Raw genomic sequence first — 14053 nt, forward strand, 5'->3', positions numbered from 1 at the left:
ACAGTTCAGTGTTTATTGGGTAGGAAATGGACTAATTACTCAGAGGAAAGTATAAGGATTCCTGATGGTAAAAGCACAAAGAAATCGTCCCACTTCCTCCTTACAGAGGACACTGCATGTTGTAAAGACTTTGGCAAGATTTGCACAGAAAACACAGATGCTTATTTTCCCTTCCCTCCTCACCAGTAGCATCCCGTCAGATTGCCTTTGGGTTAATCCAGTGGGACGCTCTGGGGAGGTGGTTCTCAACCTTGGCTGCACATTTCAGTTACCTGGGGAGCTTTTAAAAATTCTGATGCCCGGGCTATTCCCTGTAAGTCAGCATTTCTGGAGGTGAGGCCCCCCGGTATTGAGACTAAAAAGTAGTAATAACAGGTGCTTCGAATGGGCAGCAAAGTTTGAGAGCCACTGCCTGTAGTCAGAGCTGATATTGAAACTCTACACACCAATATGTCTGTACTAGTTGTTAAAGTGGGGAAATACTTCCCAAATGATTCCTTAATAGCCTCTGCCTGAACCCTGCAACTGTCTCCCAGCTGCTTGGGCCCTTCTGCCAGGAGCTGTCTGACTTCCGCATACTCTAACAATGTTGGGAGGAGGGACACTTGGAGCAGCAGTGTTCCAGCAAGGCCTGGCCCAGTGCTACAGCCGCCATCTGTTCTGGTTGATTGTGCCCTTGCCGTGCTGATTGTTAAGTATTCGGAATAGCATCTCTGCCTGTAATAATGGATGAACCGTAAATTTGCCAGGAATCCTCCTTCTGCTTTTCATCGCTGTTGAAGAGCAGTAAGTTCAAAACTCTATGCTGCCAACCCAAAGAAAATCTATACGCCCTAACTGGCTGAGGGGAGCTTGATATCCTCTGTGATGAATCTATAATGTATCCCAATTGGGAAGCGTGTATGCATGGCGGGCCATCCACCTCCACTTAGAGATGAGCCCAGGGGAGCATTCACAGGCAGAACCTGGACCAGGGGGGGCCTGGCCTACTAATTGTGTCTCTGTGGAATTTGCATGCAGACTCATTATGCCCGTCCCTCATTTGGACCATTCTCTGTGGCAGAAACTATGCGTCCACCTCCGTTGTTTTCCTGAGCCTACTGGCACCACCACACCCCAGCAGGCAGGCAGGCAGACCCTAAAGGGATCATGAACCACCCAAGAGGAGTCCAGGAGTTACTCTGGCACACCAGGGTACCGGTAAATACACTCTATCTGGTGCCCAGGGCCTGAGAAAGTCCATCTGAGCAGAGTCTCAGTCTGGTTCTCCTCCCAGCATATCCCTGCCAGTGCTACAACCAGCAGTCATTGTCACTAGGGTCCTCCAAGGTTCTGAGTGCCCCCTCCCCCATCTCATGACATGAATTCCACAGTGTCATTGATGTGAGTCCAGTCTCTCTTCTGTCATCCCTGGATGCTTCCAGGCCCTCTAGCCCACACTCCACCATCTGCTCATGAACCTAAGTCAGTACATTCAAAGAGGAATCAGACTCCCACCCACATCACTTCCCCCTACTTACTTCAGAGTCACCCCAGGATGCCTTGAGGCCTTCCTTCCCACAGGTGGACAGAGGGAGAGAGCCACCCCTCTTGGGGGATGGGACCTGAAGAGTGTCCTCTTTGGCCTTTTAGCCCATTAGCTGCAGCCGATGTCCAGGAACGCGTAAGAGTCAGCCTACCTCTGATCCCTCTCAGCTTGCCCTGTTGCCTGCTCGCTGGGCCTGCCTTTGCCAGCTGACAGGAGTCACATATGAGAGCTTAGATGTGCCCGCTATTGTGCTGTGCATGTGGTATAAATGCTCTAACCTGTCACAGTCCTCCGATGAAAGTGCTAACATCACCCACATTTTATAGGTGAGAAAACTAAGGCTCAGAGGGATTAAATGACTTGTCCAAATGGCACTGCTAAGATGCAAACTCAGATTCATCTGGCTTCCAAGTGCTTGTCCTACCTTTTCTTCTTTGATCACTTGCCTCTTTAGGCTCCCATGCTAGTTTAACTGACCCACTTGGCTTATCTGCTACAGTTGGCCAGCTTCACCCTGCTTTTTATATCCTTCAGCTGCATTCACTCACCTCCCCACTCTTACTGCCTCCCTCAGATTAGGGGTATCCCGGCCAAGCCATACTAGATTCTCAAGGGCTTCCCCCACAGACGGTGGAGGCCCCACATATCAGACATCCCCTTTTGGGTGGAAACATTTAACCATCTAACCTCATGCCTCCCCAAATCAGGGCTTGGTAAAATAATTGACATGCTTTCATGCAATTCATTCAAATGTGCATTCTTTGCTGCTAAAGTACCAGATAGTTGTGAAATTTACCCCCATCTGAGGATGTATAAAATATATATCATTATTTTTCTCAAATGTTTTAAAAGAGGAAAAAAGAATTTGTTGACTTGTATCAGCCTTAGAAGATTACAGTCAAAAAGTTTTCATTATTGAGATATTTATGTTTTCTTTTCTCTCTCTTTTTCTTTCCTACAGAAATGCAACCAGAGATGAAGACCAAACTTGGTGAGCAGGGTCCTCAGATCCTCGGTGTCCAGAGAGTCTACATTCAGACGAGGGAGGAGAAGCGCATTAACCTGACCATCGGGAGCAGAGCCTATTTGCTGCCCAACACATCTGTGATTATTAAATGCCCCGTGCGACGATTCCAGAAATCTCTGATCCAGTGGGAGAAGGATGGCCGTTGTCTGCAGAACTCCAAACGACTCGGCATCACCAAGTCAGGCTCACTAAAAATCCACAGCCTTGCAGCCCCTGACATCGGCATGTACCGGTGCATTGCAGGCCCTGCCCAGGAGACAGTGGTGCTCAAGCTCATTGGCACTGACAACCGGCTCATCGCACCTCCAGCCCTCAGCAGGCACACAGGGGAGTATCCTGGGATGGGCCACAATGAAGCAAATAATTTGGGAGCCACATGGCATAAGATAAGGCAGATGTGGAGTAACAAAAAGGAGCTTTATCTGGATGATGGCCAAATTCATAACCAGCCTCTCTTGAGAGGTCTCTTGGGCCAGTGCAGCCATTCCGCAGGAAACGCCAACTCCTGGGAATTCAAGAATAAGCAGTTTGAAGCAGCAGTTAAACAGGGAGCCTATAGCATGGATACTGCCCAGTTTGATGAGCTGATAAGGAACATGAGTCAGCTCATGGAAACCGGAGAGGTCAGTGATGACCTTGCATCCCAGGTGATATATCAGCTGGTGGCCGAGTTAGCGAAGGCACAGCCTGCACATGTGCAGTGGAGGGGCCTTCCGAGAGAGGCGCCTCCCGTGGCTCAGCTAAGGGGGGTGACGGGAAGTGTGCCCCAAAGCTCGAAGTCGAAAAACTCAGGCAAGCTGACATCCAAGCCGAAGGGACCTGTTCTCTTGAGGCAAAGCCAGCCCACCTCGATTTCCTTTAATAAAACAGTAAATGCAAGGATTGGAAATACAGTCTATATTACAAGAAGAACAGAGGTCATCAATATACTGTGTGAGCTTGTTACCCCTGGGGAGGCCACATATACGTGGACCAAGGATGGAGATTTGTTACAGCTCTCAGAAAAGTAAGTAAAATTAGAATACAGTGTTTGTATCATGCTTTCTTAGTGGTTCTTCCAGCTTTCTTGAAAATATTTTCAAATCCCTTCTCCTAAGAATGTGTTTCCAACAGGAGTCTTTAGGAAGGAAACAAAAAATGTTAGGTTATGGTTTTCGCATATGCATTAGAATTCTAAAAATGAAATTGTACCGTCCCAATTGCTATCATGTAAGTGTACTACAAGACTGGATACTGAAAGACTGAGTTTAAGCATATACAGACTCTCTCTTTGCAGGTCACTTAACACTTAAAATTAAAATCGACATAAGGCCATTAAAAAAGTATACTTGCAGTAATCTTACACTGTGTAGGAACTGCAAATCAGAATCTACAGTGACTTTCCATATCTAGGAGGGAGATGGGGTATCTCATTTGAACTCACACCAACCCCATGAGTTTGGCAGGGCGGGGGTTAATACTCTTCTGATGAGGTCACTGAGAAACAGACTCTCATGACTAATTCATGGCTAGTCAGACCCAGGGACCTTATCTCCTGAACACTGCCAGTGATGTTTGAAGATCACACAAATAATAGCTTTGGTAGAAAGATTGAGTATCTAAAGCAATTGTCTGTATCATGCAATTTTTTATGTCACAAAATCCAAAAATAAGAGGATAAGGATTAAAGTTTTTGAGATGTTCGAAACACAGTATTGTCTCCCTATTTTATTGTGAGAGCTATCCATGTCAGTGCAAAACTATCCCATTTCTATCATTTTACCTAGCGTAATAGGGAATAACAGAGATATTAATTCGCTTTTGTGATCTTTACTGGGTCCAAATCTTGCTGTTTGTACGCATAGGATTATAGACAGTTTGCTTTCTTTCAGTTTGCGTTTAAGAGCTCAAGCTGCACCTTATCTGCCTCTAGGGATTGTTAAGAGGCACAAAATAGCAGATGTTAAATAGTTTTGCAAACCATAAGTTACTTTAAAAATGCAAGCTTTATTTTTTATCACGTCATTTTTTTTGTGCATCACCTAATATATGAAACATTAAAACAAATTTAGGTAAAATTCAATTTTTATAATAAAGATAGAACAAATCTAATTTTTTTTTTTTTGCATAGAACTCTGAACACAAGAGTGTAATGAAATTTTTGAAGTGGAATAAACCTTCCAGATCAACTAACTTAGTGGTTATCGAATCTTTTGGTCTTAGGACCCCTTTAAACTTAAAAAAATGATGAGAAGACAAAGAGATTTTGTTAATGTGAGTTTTATCTAGTGATGTTTACCCTGTTAGAAATTAAAACCATGAAACATTTAAAATAGCTGTTATACTACCAGATGTAAAATAGATAGCTAGTGGGAAGTTGCTGCATAACACAGGGACATCAACTTGATGATTGGTGATGACTTAGAGGGCTGGGATAGGGAAGGTGGGAGAAAGTTGCAGAAGGGAGGGGATATGAGGATATATGTATAAATACAGCAGATTCACTTTGGTGTGTAGCAAAAACTGGCATAACAGTATAAAGCAATTATATTCCCATAAAGAGCTTAATAAATAAATAAATAAATAAAATTAATTAATTAATTAAATAGCTGTTATTAATCCATTTAGAAATAACAGTAATAAGCCCAATTCATGTCCACATAAGTAACATAATTTTAGAAAAGCAATGTTTTAAAAATTACTGATAATGGCATTGTTTTACATTTTTGCAAATGTCTTTAATGTCTGGCTTAATAAAATATAGCTGGATTCTCCTAAATGCTTCTACATTCAATCTGTTGTGATATGTTGTTTTAAAAGAAGTTTAGAGAGAAAAATTTGGCCTGATACAGATATGTTAGTTGGGAAGAGAAGGAATATTTTCATAGCCTTTTCAGGTAATTGTGCCTATCCTTTTTTTAAATTTTTTTATTTATCTATTTTTTTTTAAGAACTTTTATTGAGATACAGTTAACGTAAAATAAACTGCATATATTTAGAGTGTACAATTTGGTTTTTTTTTTTCTTATTAATAATGTATATATGGCAATCCCAATCTTCCAATTCATTCCTCCCCAACCCTCCCCGCTTTCCACACTTGGTGTCCATATGTTTGTTCTCTACATCTGTGTCTCTGTTTCTGCCTTGCAAACTGGTTGATTTGCACCATTTTTCTATATTCCACATATATGTGTTAATATATGATATTTGTTTTTCCCTTTCTGACTCGCTTCACTATGTATGACAGTCTCTAGGTCCATCCATGTCTCTACAAATGTCCCAATTTTGTTCCTTTTTACAGATGAGTAATATTCCATTGTATATATGTACCACTTCTTGTTTATCCATTCATCTGTTGATGGACATTTAGGTTGCTTCCATGTCCTGGCTGTTGTAAATAATGCTGCAATGAACACTGGAGTGCATGTGTCTTTTTGAATTATGGTGTTTTCTGGGTATATGCCCAGGGGTGGGATTGCTGGGTCATATGGTAACTCTAATTTTAGTTTTTCAAGGACCCTCCATACTGTTCTGCACAGTGGCTGTATCAATTTACATTCCCACCAACAGTGCAAGAGCATTCCCTTTTCTCCACACCCTCTCCAGCAGTTACTGTTTGTAGATTTTCTGATGATGCCCATTCTAACCAGTGTGAACTGATACCTCATTGCCGTTTTGGTTTGCATTTCTCTAATAATTAGTGATGTTGAGCAGCTTTTCATGTGCCTCTTGGCCATCCATATGTCTTCTTTGGAGAAATGCCTATTTAGGTCTTCTGCCCATTTTTTGATTGGGTTGTTTGTTTTTTTGATATTGAGCTGCATGAGCTGTTTATATATTTTGGAGAGTAATCCTTTGTCTGTTGATTCGTTTGCAACTATTTTCTCCCATTCTGAGGGTTGTCTTTTCGTCTTGCTTATAGTTTCCTTTGCTGTGCAGAAGCTTTGAAGTTTCATTAGGTCCCTTGTATTTATTTTTGTTTTTATTTCCATTACTCTAGGGGGTGGATCAAAAAAGATCTTGCTGTGACTTATGTCGAAGAGTGTTCTTCCTATGTTTTCCTCTAGGAGTTTTATAGCGCCTGGCCTTACATTGAGGTCTTTAATCCATTCTGAGTTTATTTTTGTGTATAGTGTTAGGAAGCGTTCTAATTTCATTCTTTTACATGTAGCTGTCCAGTTTTCCCAGCACCATTTATTGAAGAGGCTGCCTTTTCTCCATTGTATATCCTTGCCTCCTTTGTCATAGATTAGTTGACCATAGTTTATCTTTGGGCTTTCTATCCTGTTCCATTGATCTATATTTCTGGTTTTGTGCCAGTACCATACTGTCTTGATCACTGTAGCCTTGTAGTATAGCCTGAAGTCAGGAAGCCTGATTCCACCAACTCCGTTTTTCCTTCTCAAGATTGTTTTGGCTATTTGGGGTCTTTTTCGTTTCCATACTAATCATACAATTTCTTGTTCTAGTTCTGTGAAAAATGCCATTGGGAATTTGATAGGGATTGCATTGAATCTGTAGATTGCTTTGGGTGGTATAGTCATTTTCACAATATTGATTCTTCCAATCCAAGTACATGGTATATCTCTCCATCTGTTTGTATCGTCTTTGATTTCTTTCATTAGTGTCATACTTTTCTGAGTACAGGTCTTTTACCTTCTTAAATAGGTTTATTCCTAGGTATTTTATTCTTTTTGTTGCAATGGTGAATAGGGTTGTTTCCTTAATGTCTCTTTCTGATCTTTCATTGTTGGTGTATAGAAATGCAGGAGCTTTCTGTGTGTTAATTTTGTATCCTGCAACTTTACCAAATTTGTTGATTAGCTCAAGTAGTTTTCTAGTGGCATCTTTAGGACTTTCTATGTATAGTATCATGTCATCTGAGAACAGTGACAGTTTTACTTCTTCTTTTCCAATTTGGATTCCTTTTATTTCTTTTTCTTCTCTGATTGCTGTGGCAAGGACTTCCAAAACTATGTTGAATAGTAGTGGGGAGAGTGGACACCCTTGTCCTGTTCCTGATCTTAGAGGGAATGCTTTCAGTTTTTCCCCACTGAGAATGATGTTTGCTGTGGGTTTCTCATATATGGCCTTTATTATGTTGAGGTAGGTTCCCTCTTTGCCCACCTTCTGGAGAGTTTTTATCATAAATGGGTGTTGAATTTTGTCAAAAGCTTTTCCCACATCTATTGAGATGATTGTGTGGTTTTTATCCTTCAATTTGTTAATATGGTGTATCACATTGATTGATTTGCGTATATTGAAGAACCCTTGCATTCCAGGGATAAACCCCACTTGATCATGGTGTATGATCCTTTTAGTGTGTTGTTGGATTCTGTTGGCTAGTATTTTGTTGAGGATTTTTGCATCTAAATTCATCAGTGATATTGGTCTGTAATTTTCTTTTTCTGTAGTATCTTTGTCTTGTTTTGGTGTCTGGGTGATGGTGGCCTTATAAAATGAGTTTCGGGAGTGTTCCTTCCTCTGCAATTTTTTGGAAGAGTTTGAGAAGGATGGGTGTTAGCTCTTCTCTAAATGTTTGATAGAATTCACCTGTGAAGCCATCTGGTCCTGGACTTTTGTTTGTTGGAAGATTTTTTTTTAATAAATTTATTCATTATTTATTTATTTATTGAGTGTGTTGGATCTTCATTGCTGCACACGGGCTTTCTCTAGTTGTGGAGAGCGGGGGCTACTCTTCGTTGTGTGTGTGGGCTCCTCATTGCCGTGGCTTCTCTTGTTGCGGAGCATGGGCTCTAGGCACGTGGGCTTCAGTAGTTGCGGCACATGGGCTCAATAGTTGTCACTCATGGGCTCTAAAGCACAGGCTCAGTAGTTGTGGCACACGGGCTTAGTTGCTCCGTGGCATGTGGGATCTTCCTGGAGCAGGGATTGAACCCATGTCCCCTGCATTGACAGGTGGATTCATAACCACTGCACCACCTAGGAAGCCCTGTTGGAAGATTTTTAATCACAGTTTCAATTTCATTACTTGTCATTGGTCTGTTCATATTTTCTATTTCTTCCTGATTCAGTCTTGGAAGGTTATACCTTTCTAAGAATCTGTCCATTTCATCCAGATTGTCCATTTTTTTGGCATATAGTTGCTTGTAGTAGTTTCTTATGGTGCCTTTTATTTCTGCAGTGTCCACTGTAACTTCTCCTGTTTCATTTCTAATTGGCTATTCTTCTTTAATGCTACACTAAAACTAGACAAGTGGTAGTTTCTTAAAGGTTAGCAGGAACATGGAATCTAAAACTATATTAATGAAATTTTGGTACTCTGCTACAATGAAGTCTATTGGTTTCTCTTGCTCTTTGAATGAATCTTTTAACTGTACTAGATTTTATAGCATCATACATTGGTCATTTGGAAAATATTGGCTGACTGAGTTATACACATCTTCCAAATATTGACACATTTCATTATATAATACAAAAAAATACGTATATTCTTTACTACCACTACCCAGCTTTTCAGAAAAGTCTTTGAGTTCTGGGAAGCAGTCAGACTCACAGTGAAGATTATTGATTTTCCAAAATTCTAATTTCCACTTGAAAGCTCGAATTTTATCATCAGCAACAAATACTGTCAGTTGTTTTCCTTGAATTGGCCAGCTCATTTTGTTCATTTAAAGAATAATCTTCCAAATACTGAAGTTGGAATAATCATGTTTTGTTTGTTGGTCATTCTTTCAAGTAAAAATTGTATGTCACGACAAAGCACCTAGTTCGCCTAGCAGTTCTAACAATCACACCAACAAACTTGGGGGTGTAGCAGAAGTGCTTTGTGTCTATTTCCCATTTTGTCGTACAGAATATTAAAAACTTACACTCAGGGGTTGAGATTTACTGAAATTAATAAGTTTTAACTGCTTCATTAAGGACATTCTTTATATTTAAAATGTATAACCAACAAGGACCTACTGGCTAGCACAGGGAACTCTCCTCAATATTATGTAACAACCTAAATGGGAAAAGAATTGGGAAAAGAATAGATACATGTATAACTGAATCACTTTGCTGTACACCTGTCACAGCATTGCTAATCAATATAAATTGCTACTCTAATATAAAATAAAAATTTTGTTAAAAAAGGACATTCTTAAGGGAAACTGGAATTTTTGTTTTTACTACAAATATGTGGTACCGAGAATATAGTGACTACTGGTGCACTTTGGTGCTACTGCCTTGATTCCCATTCAGGTGCCAACAGTTTTACCCACCACTGCTTTTCCTATCAGTGCAAATGACAACACAGTGAAAAAGGCCAATAATGGCTTAGTATTTACGATTATGAAAATATTGACCTCACAGATGCCTGGGGTCCATGGACTATCGTTTGAGGACTGCTCAACAAGTTTACTTTAGAAATTGTAAGGAAACAGAGGCCGAGAAAGTTGATCAGTTGACTGATGGCCAGAAAGTACTATAGGGATGTAGTAGAGTGTGGTTAGTTTAAGTCAATGTTTGTTGAATTGAGTTGATTTTAGATTATTTGACTTGCTCAAATGGAATTAGCATTAGTTTCAGAGGCTGAGTCTCCTGGAGATCCTATAAAGTTTCTGATGTCCTGCTCAGATGTATTTCTGCGTACTTTAAGTATCAACCATTTGCTATTGAAGCAATCCTATACGGTGATGAAGTTTTTGTTTTTAATATTTTAAAGGAATTTTTTAAAGATCTGTTTTAATTTCCTTTTTTTCTCAAATTTACCTAATTAATTTTTTCAACTTATGTTTAAATTCCTTCACACAACAAAGTTTCTCAACTTTCGACATATTTTTCTGAATTTCACAAATCTTTTCAACTGAAGTAATTCAGAAATGGAATGATGTTTCTGAGAGCCTCTCTCCAATAAGAAGAAACATTGTAGGTGTGGAGTACATTTGGACTCAAGCTGAATAAGAAATCTCAGCTAGGAAAGGAAGGCTATGCGTGGATTCACTAGGGATTTTGTCTATGGAAAGACCAGCCTTGTTATTACTTCAAGTTAAGAATAAGATTATACAGGGAGAAAAAGATGGCGGCGAAGTAGAGGGACGTGGAATGCATCCCTCTCCACAGATGCATTGGGAATGCACCGAAGGACACAATAATTCCCACAGAGAACCAGCTGAACACCAGCAGACAGCCTCGGACACCAGAAAGGACCGCAAGGAGCCCGACATAACCGGTAGGGAGGCATCTATGACGGCTCAAAGAGGGTGAAGCGGCGGAGCTGTGGCAGACGGGAGGGAGTGAGAAACATACGGAGGGTCTGCACCGCAGCTCAGTGTTCCCGGACCGAGATGTCGATCCACAGCTGAACAGAGGGTCCGGGAGCAGGAACGTGGGAACCGGAGAGCTGGTTCAGGGTGAGAAACATTGTTGCCAGTAAGGTGACGGACCGAAAGGACAGGAGGGAAGAGGTCCGCAGCGAGGAGTGCCCGTCCCTGAGAGCTGCCCAGCCATGATGGCAGCTGGAGGCTGCAGGCTCACGGCCGGGGTGGGGGCTAGGGAGGAGCCGCGGGCATAGCCTCTCTCTCTCTCTTTCGGTGCCTGCAGCTGGCAGTGGAGAGACGCCCTGTGGGCCACCTAAGGCACTCAGGGATAACAAGTACCCTCAGGCACTAGGGCGGGGCTAGATTAAAACCCCTTGGAACGGCAGCAGGGAGGCTGCTGAGGGAAAAAAAAAAAAAAACCTGAGAGAGGCCCAACTCTAAGACTTTCTGTTTACACCTGAGCCACCGGTGTCCCTCTGCAACAGGCACCTCCAAGCCCAACTGAAACAACAATGCGCCACTGCACACTCACTCCCAGGGGAAAGGAGCCACTGTTGTACCCTCTCCCTCCCCACACACTGAGGCTTACAGACGAACAATAAAGGAAGCTCTGCTGGCCACAGAATAATGCAAAAAAACCCAAGGCAAGGAGAAGGACACTTACAGCTGAGACTCTAAGGAAACAGAAATATTAGTATCAATCCTATTGAACTGGTCCATTCTGGGATCAGTTATGGATTTTTTTTTTCTCTTTTTTTTTTTCCTTTATTAATTACGATCTTAGTCCTAAGGGATCTACAAGTTTTATAACATAATTTTTTTAGTAATATTTTTTATTCTATTTTTATTTTTTTGCCTTTTTATATGCTTCTATATCTAGCTAAGTTTTTGGTAGTATGGACAATATATCTCTCATACTTTCCTTTCATCCCTATCTTTTATACATTTCTATTCCTTTCTTCTTATCTGCATATTTCCAATCACACTACGCTCTTCTGTTCCCCTTTCTTCCAGCCATTTTAAGTTTATTTTATCTTAACATACTTATAAGCAACACTATCGATCTGCTCAGACTCCTTGCTCTATTCTCCAGATGACACATCGCCTTGGTATTTAATATTAGGTTTTTGTCTTTATCTTAGTTCTTAGTACAATTGTCTAATTTCATTCTGAGAATCTCCATTCTGTCTGGTGGTACTCTAGCTCTTTTCTATATTTGATCCTAGCTTACAAAATCTCCCTGGATTAGTGTTTGTATGTGTAAGGTGTTATTTGTTTGTTTGTTTGCTTTTGCTTTTGTCTCTGATTTGTTCTGTTTCAGTTGTCAATTTCTGTTGGGTTTCTCTTTGAATATCTGATAGCATACTGGGGTTCTTCTGTCAGGTCTTTACAGAGCCTTATGTCCTAATGGATTCAGTAATTGTGTATCTTATACAGGTATCTTTCCTAGACTTAGTATTTGTTTAACCCAACACTCGGACATTAGTCTGGGGCTTGGACAGCCTTCTATAAACCCCTTTATCACTGGGACAAGCAACCCCAGAAGTTTGGACTACCATGAGGAAACAAAGAAACACCATGCAGGCAAAGGAGCAGGAAAAAAACCCACAAGACCAAATAAATGAAGAGGAAATAGGAAAAATGCCTGAAAAAGAATTCAGAGTAATGATAGTAAAAATGATACAAAATCTCAATAGCAAAATAGAGAAAGTACAGGAAACAGTTCATAAGAACTCAGAAAAACAAACAGCAATGGATCACAAAATAACTGAAATTAAAAATACTCTAGATGCTATAACCAGCAGAATGACTGAGGCAGAAGAATGAATAAGTGAGTTGGAAGACAGAATGGGGGAAATAAACGCCACAGATCAGGAAAAAGAAAAAAGAATAAGAAGAATGGAAGACAGTCTCAGAGACCTCAGTGATAACATTAAGCATACCAACATTCAAATTGTAGGTATCCCAGAAAAAGAAGAACAAAAGAAAGGGTCTGAGAAAATATTTGAAGAGGTTATAGTGGAAAACTTCCCCAACATGGGAAAGGAAATAATTAACCAAGTCCAAGAAGCACAGAGAGTCCCATACAGAATAAACCCAAGGAGAAATACACCAAGACACATATTAATCAAGCTAATGACAATTAAACACAAAGAAAAAAGATTAAAAGCAGCAAGAGAAAAGCAACAAACAACATATAAGGGAAAACCCATAAGGATAACAGCTGACCTTTCTACAGAAACTCTGCAGGCCAGAAGGGAATGGCAGGATATACTGAAAGTCCTGAAACAGAAAAACCTACAGCCAAGAATACTCTACCCAGCAAGAATCTCATTCAGATTTGATGGAGAAATCAAAAGCTTTACAGACAAGCAAAAGTTAAGAGAATTCAGCACCACCAAACCAGCCTTACAACAAGTGCTAAAGGAACTTCTCTAAGTAGGAAACACAAGAAAAGGAAAACACCTACAAATACAAACCCAAAACAATTAAGAAAATGGTAATTGGTACACATATGTCAATAATCACCTTAAATGTAAATGGATTAAATGCTCCCACCAAAAGACACAGACTGGCTGAATGGATACAAAAACAAGACCCTTCTATATGCTGCCTACAAGAAACTCACTTCAGACCAAGGGATACATATAGACTGAAAGTAAAGGGATGGAAAAAGATATTCCATGCAAATGGCAGTCAAAAGAAAGCTGGAGTAGCAATACTCATATCAGACAAATTAGACTTGAAAGTAAAGACTATTAAAAGAGACAAGGAAGGACACTACCTAATGATCAAGGGATCCATTCAAGGAGAACATATCACAATGGTAAATATCTATGCCCCCAATATAGGAGCACCTCAGTACACAAGGCAAATGCTAACAGCTATAAAAGGGGACATCAACAGTAACACAATAATAGTGGGAGACTTGAACACCCCACTACATCAATGGAGAGATCATCCAAACAGAAAATAAATAAAGACACACAAGCTTTAAATGACACATTAAACCATCTCAACTTAATTGATACTTATAGGATATTCCATCCAAAAACAACAGACAACACTTTCTTCTCAAGTGCACATGGAACATTTTCCAGGATAGATCACATCTTGGGTCACAAATCAAACCTCAGCAAATTCAAGAAAATTGAAATCATATCAAGCATCTTCTCAGACCACAACGCCATGAGACTAGATATCAATTACCAGAAAAAAACTGCAAAAAATACAAACACATGGAGGCAATTCACT

The 14053-nt window shown here is 40.4% G+C and overlaps 1 protein-coding gene across 3 annotated transcripts in view; it reads left to right on the forward strand.

Moving 5' to 3' along the window:
• The window catches only part of ADAMTSL3 (ADAMTS like 3), a 404352-nt gene that overhangs the window by 312612 nt on the left and 77687 nt on the right, over nucleotides 1-14053 (forward strand). For all 3 annotated transcript variants that reach the window (XM_057719996.1, XM_057719995.1, XM_057719997.1), the window contains one exon: nucleotides 2490-3561. In XM_057719996.1, coding sequence (XP_057575979.1) covers nucleotides 2490-3561 — 1072 coding nt within the window. The remainder of the gene's footprint in view (nucleotides 1-2489; nucleotides 3562-14053) is intronic.

The sequence above is a fragment of the Hippopotamus amphibius genome, chromosome 2 (genome assembly GCF_030028045.1).
Source record: "Hippopotamus amphibius kiboko isolate mHipAmp2 chromosome 2, mHipAmp2.hap2, whole genome shotgun sequence".
Taxonomy (NCBI): Eukaryota; Metazoa; Chordata; class Mammalia; order Artiodactyla; family Hippopotamidae; genus Hippopotamus; species Hippopotamus amphibius.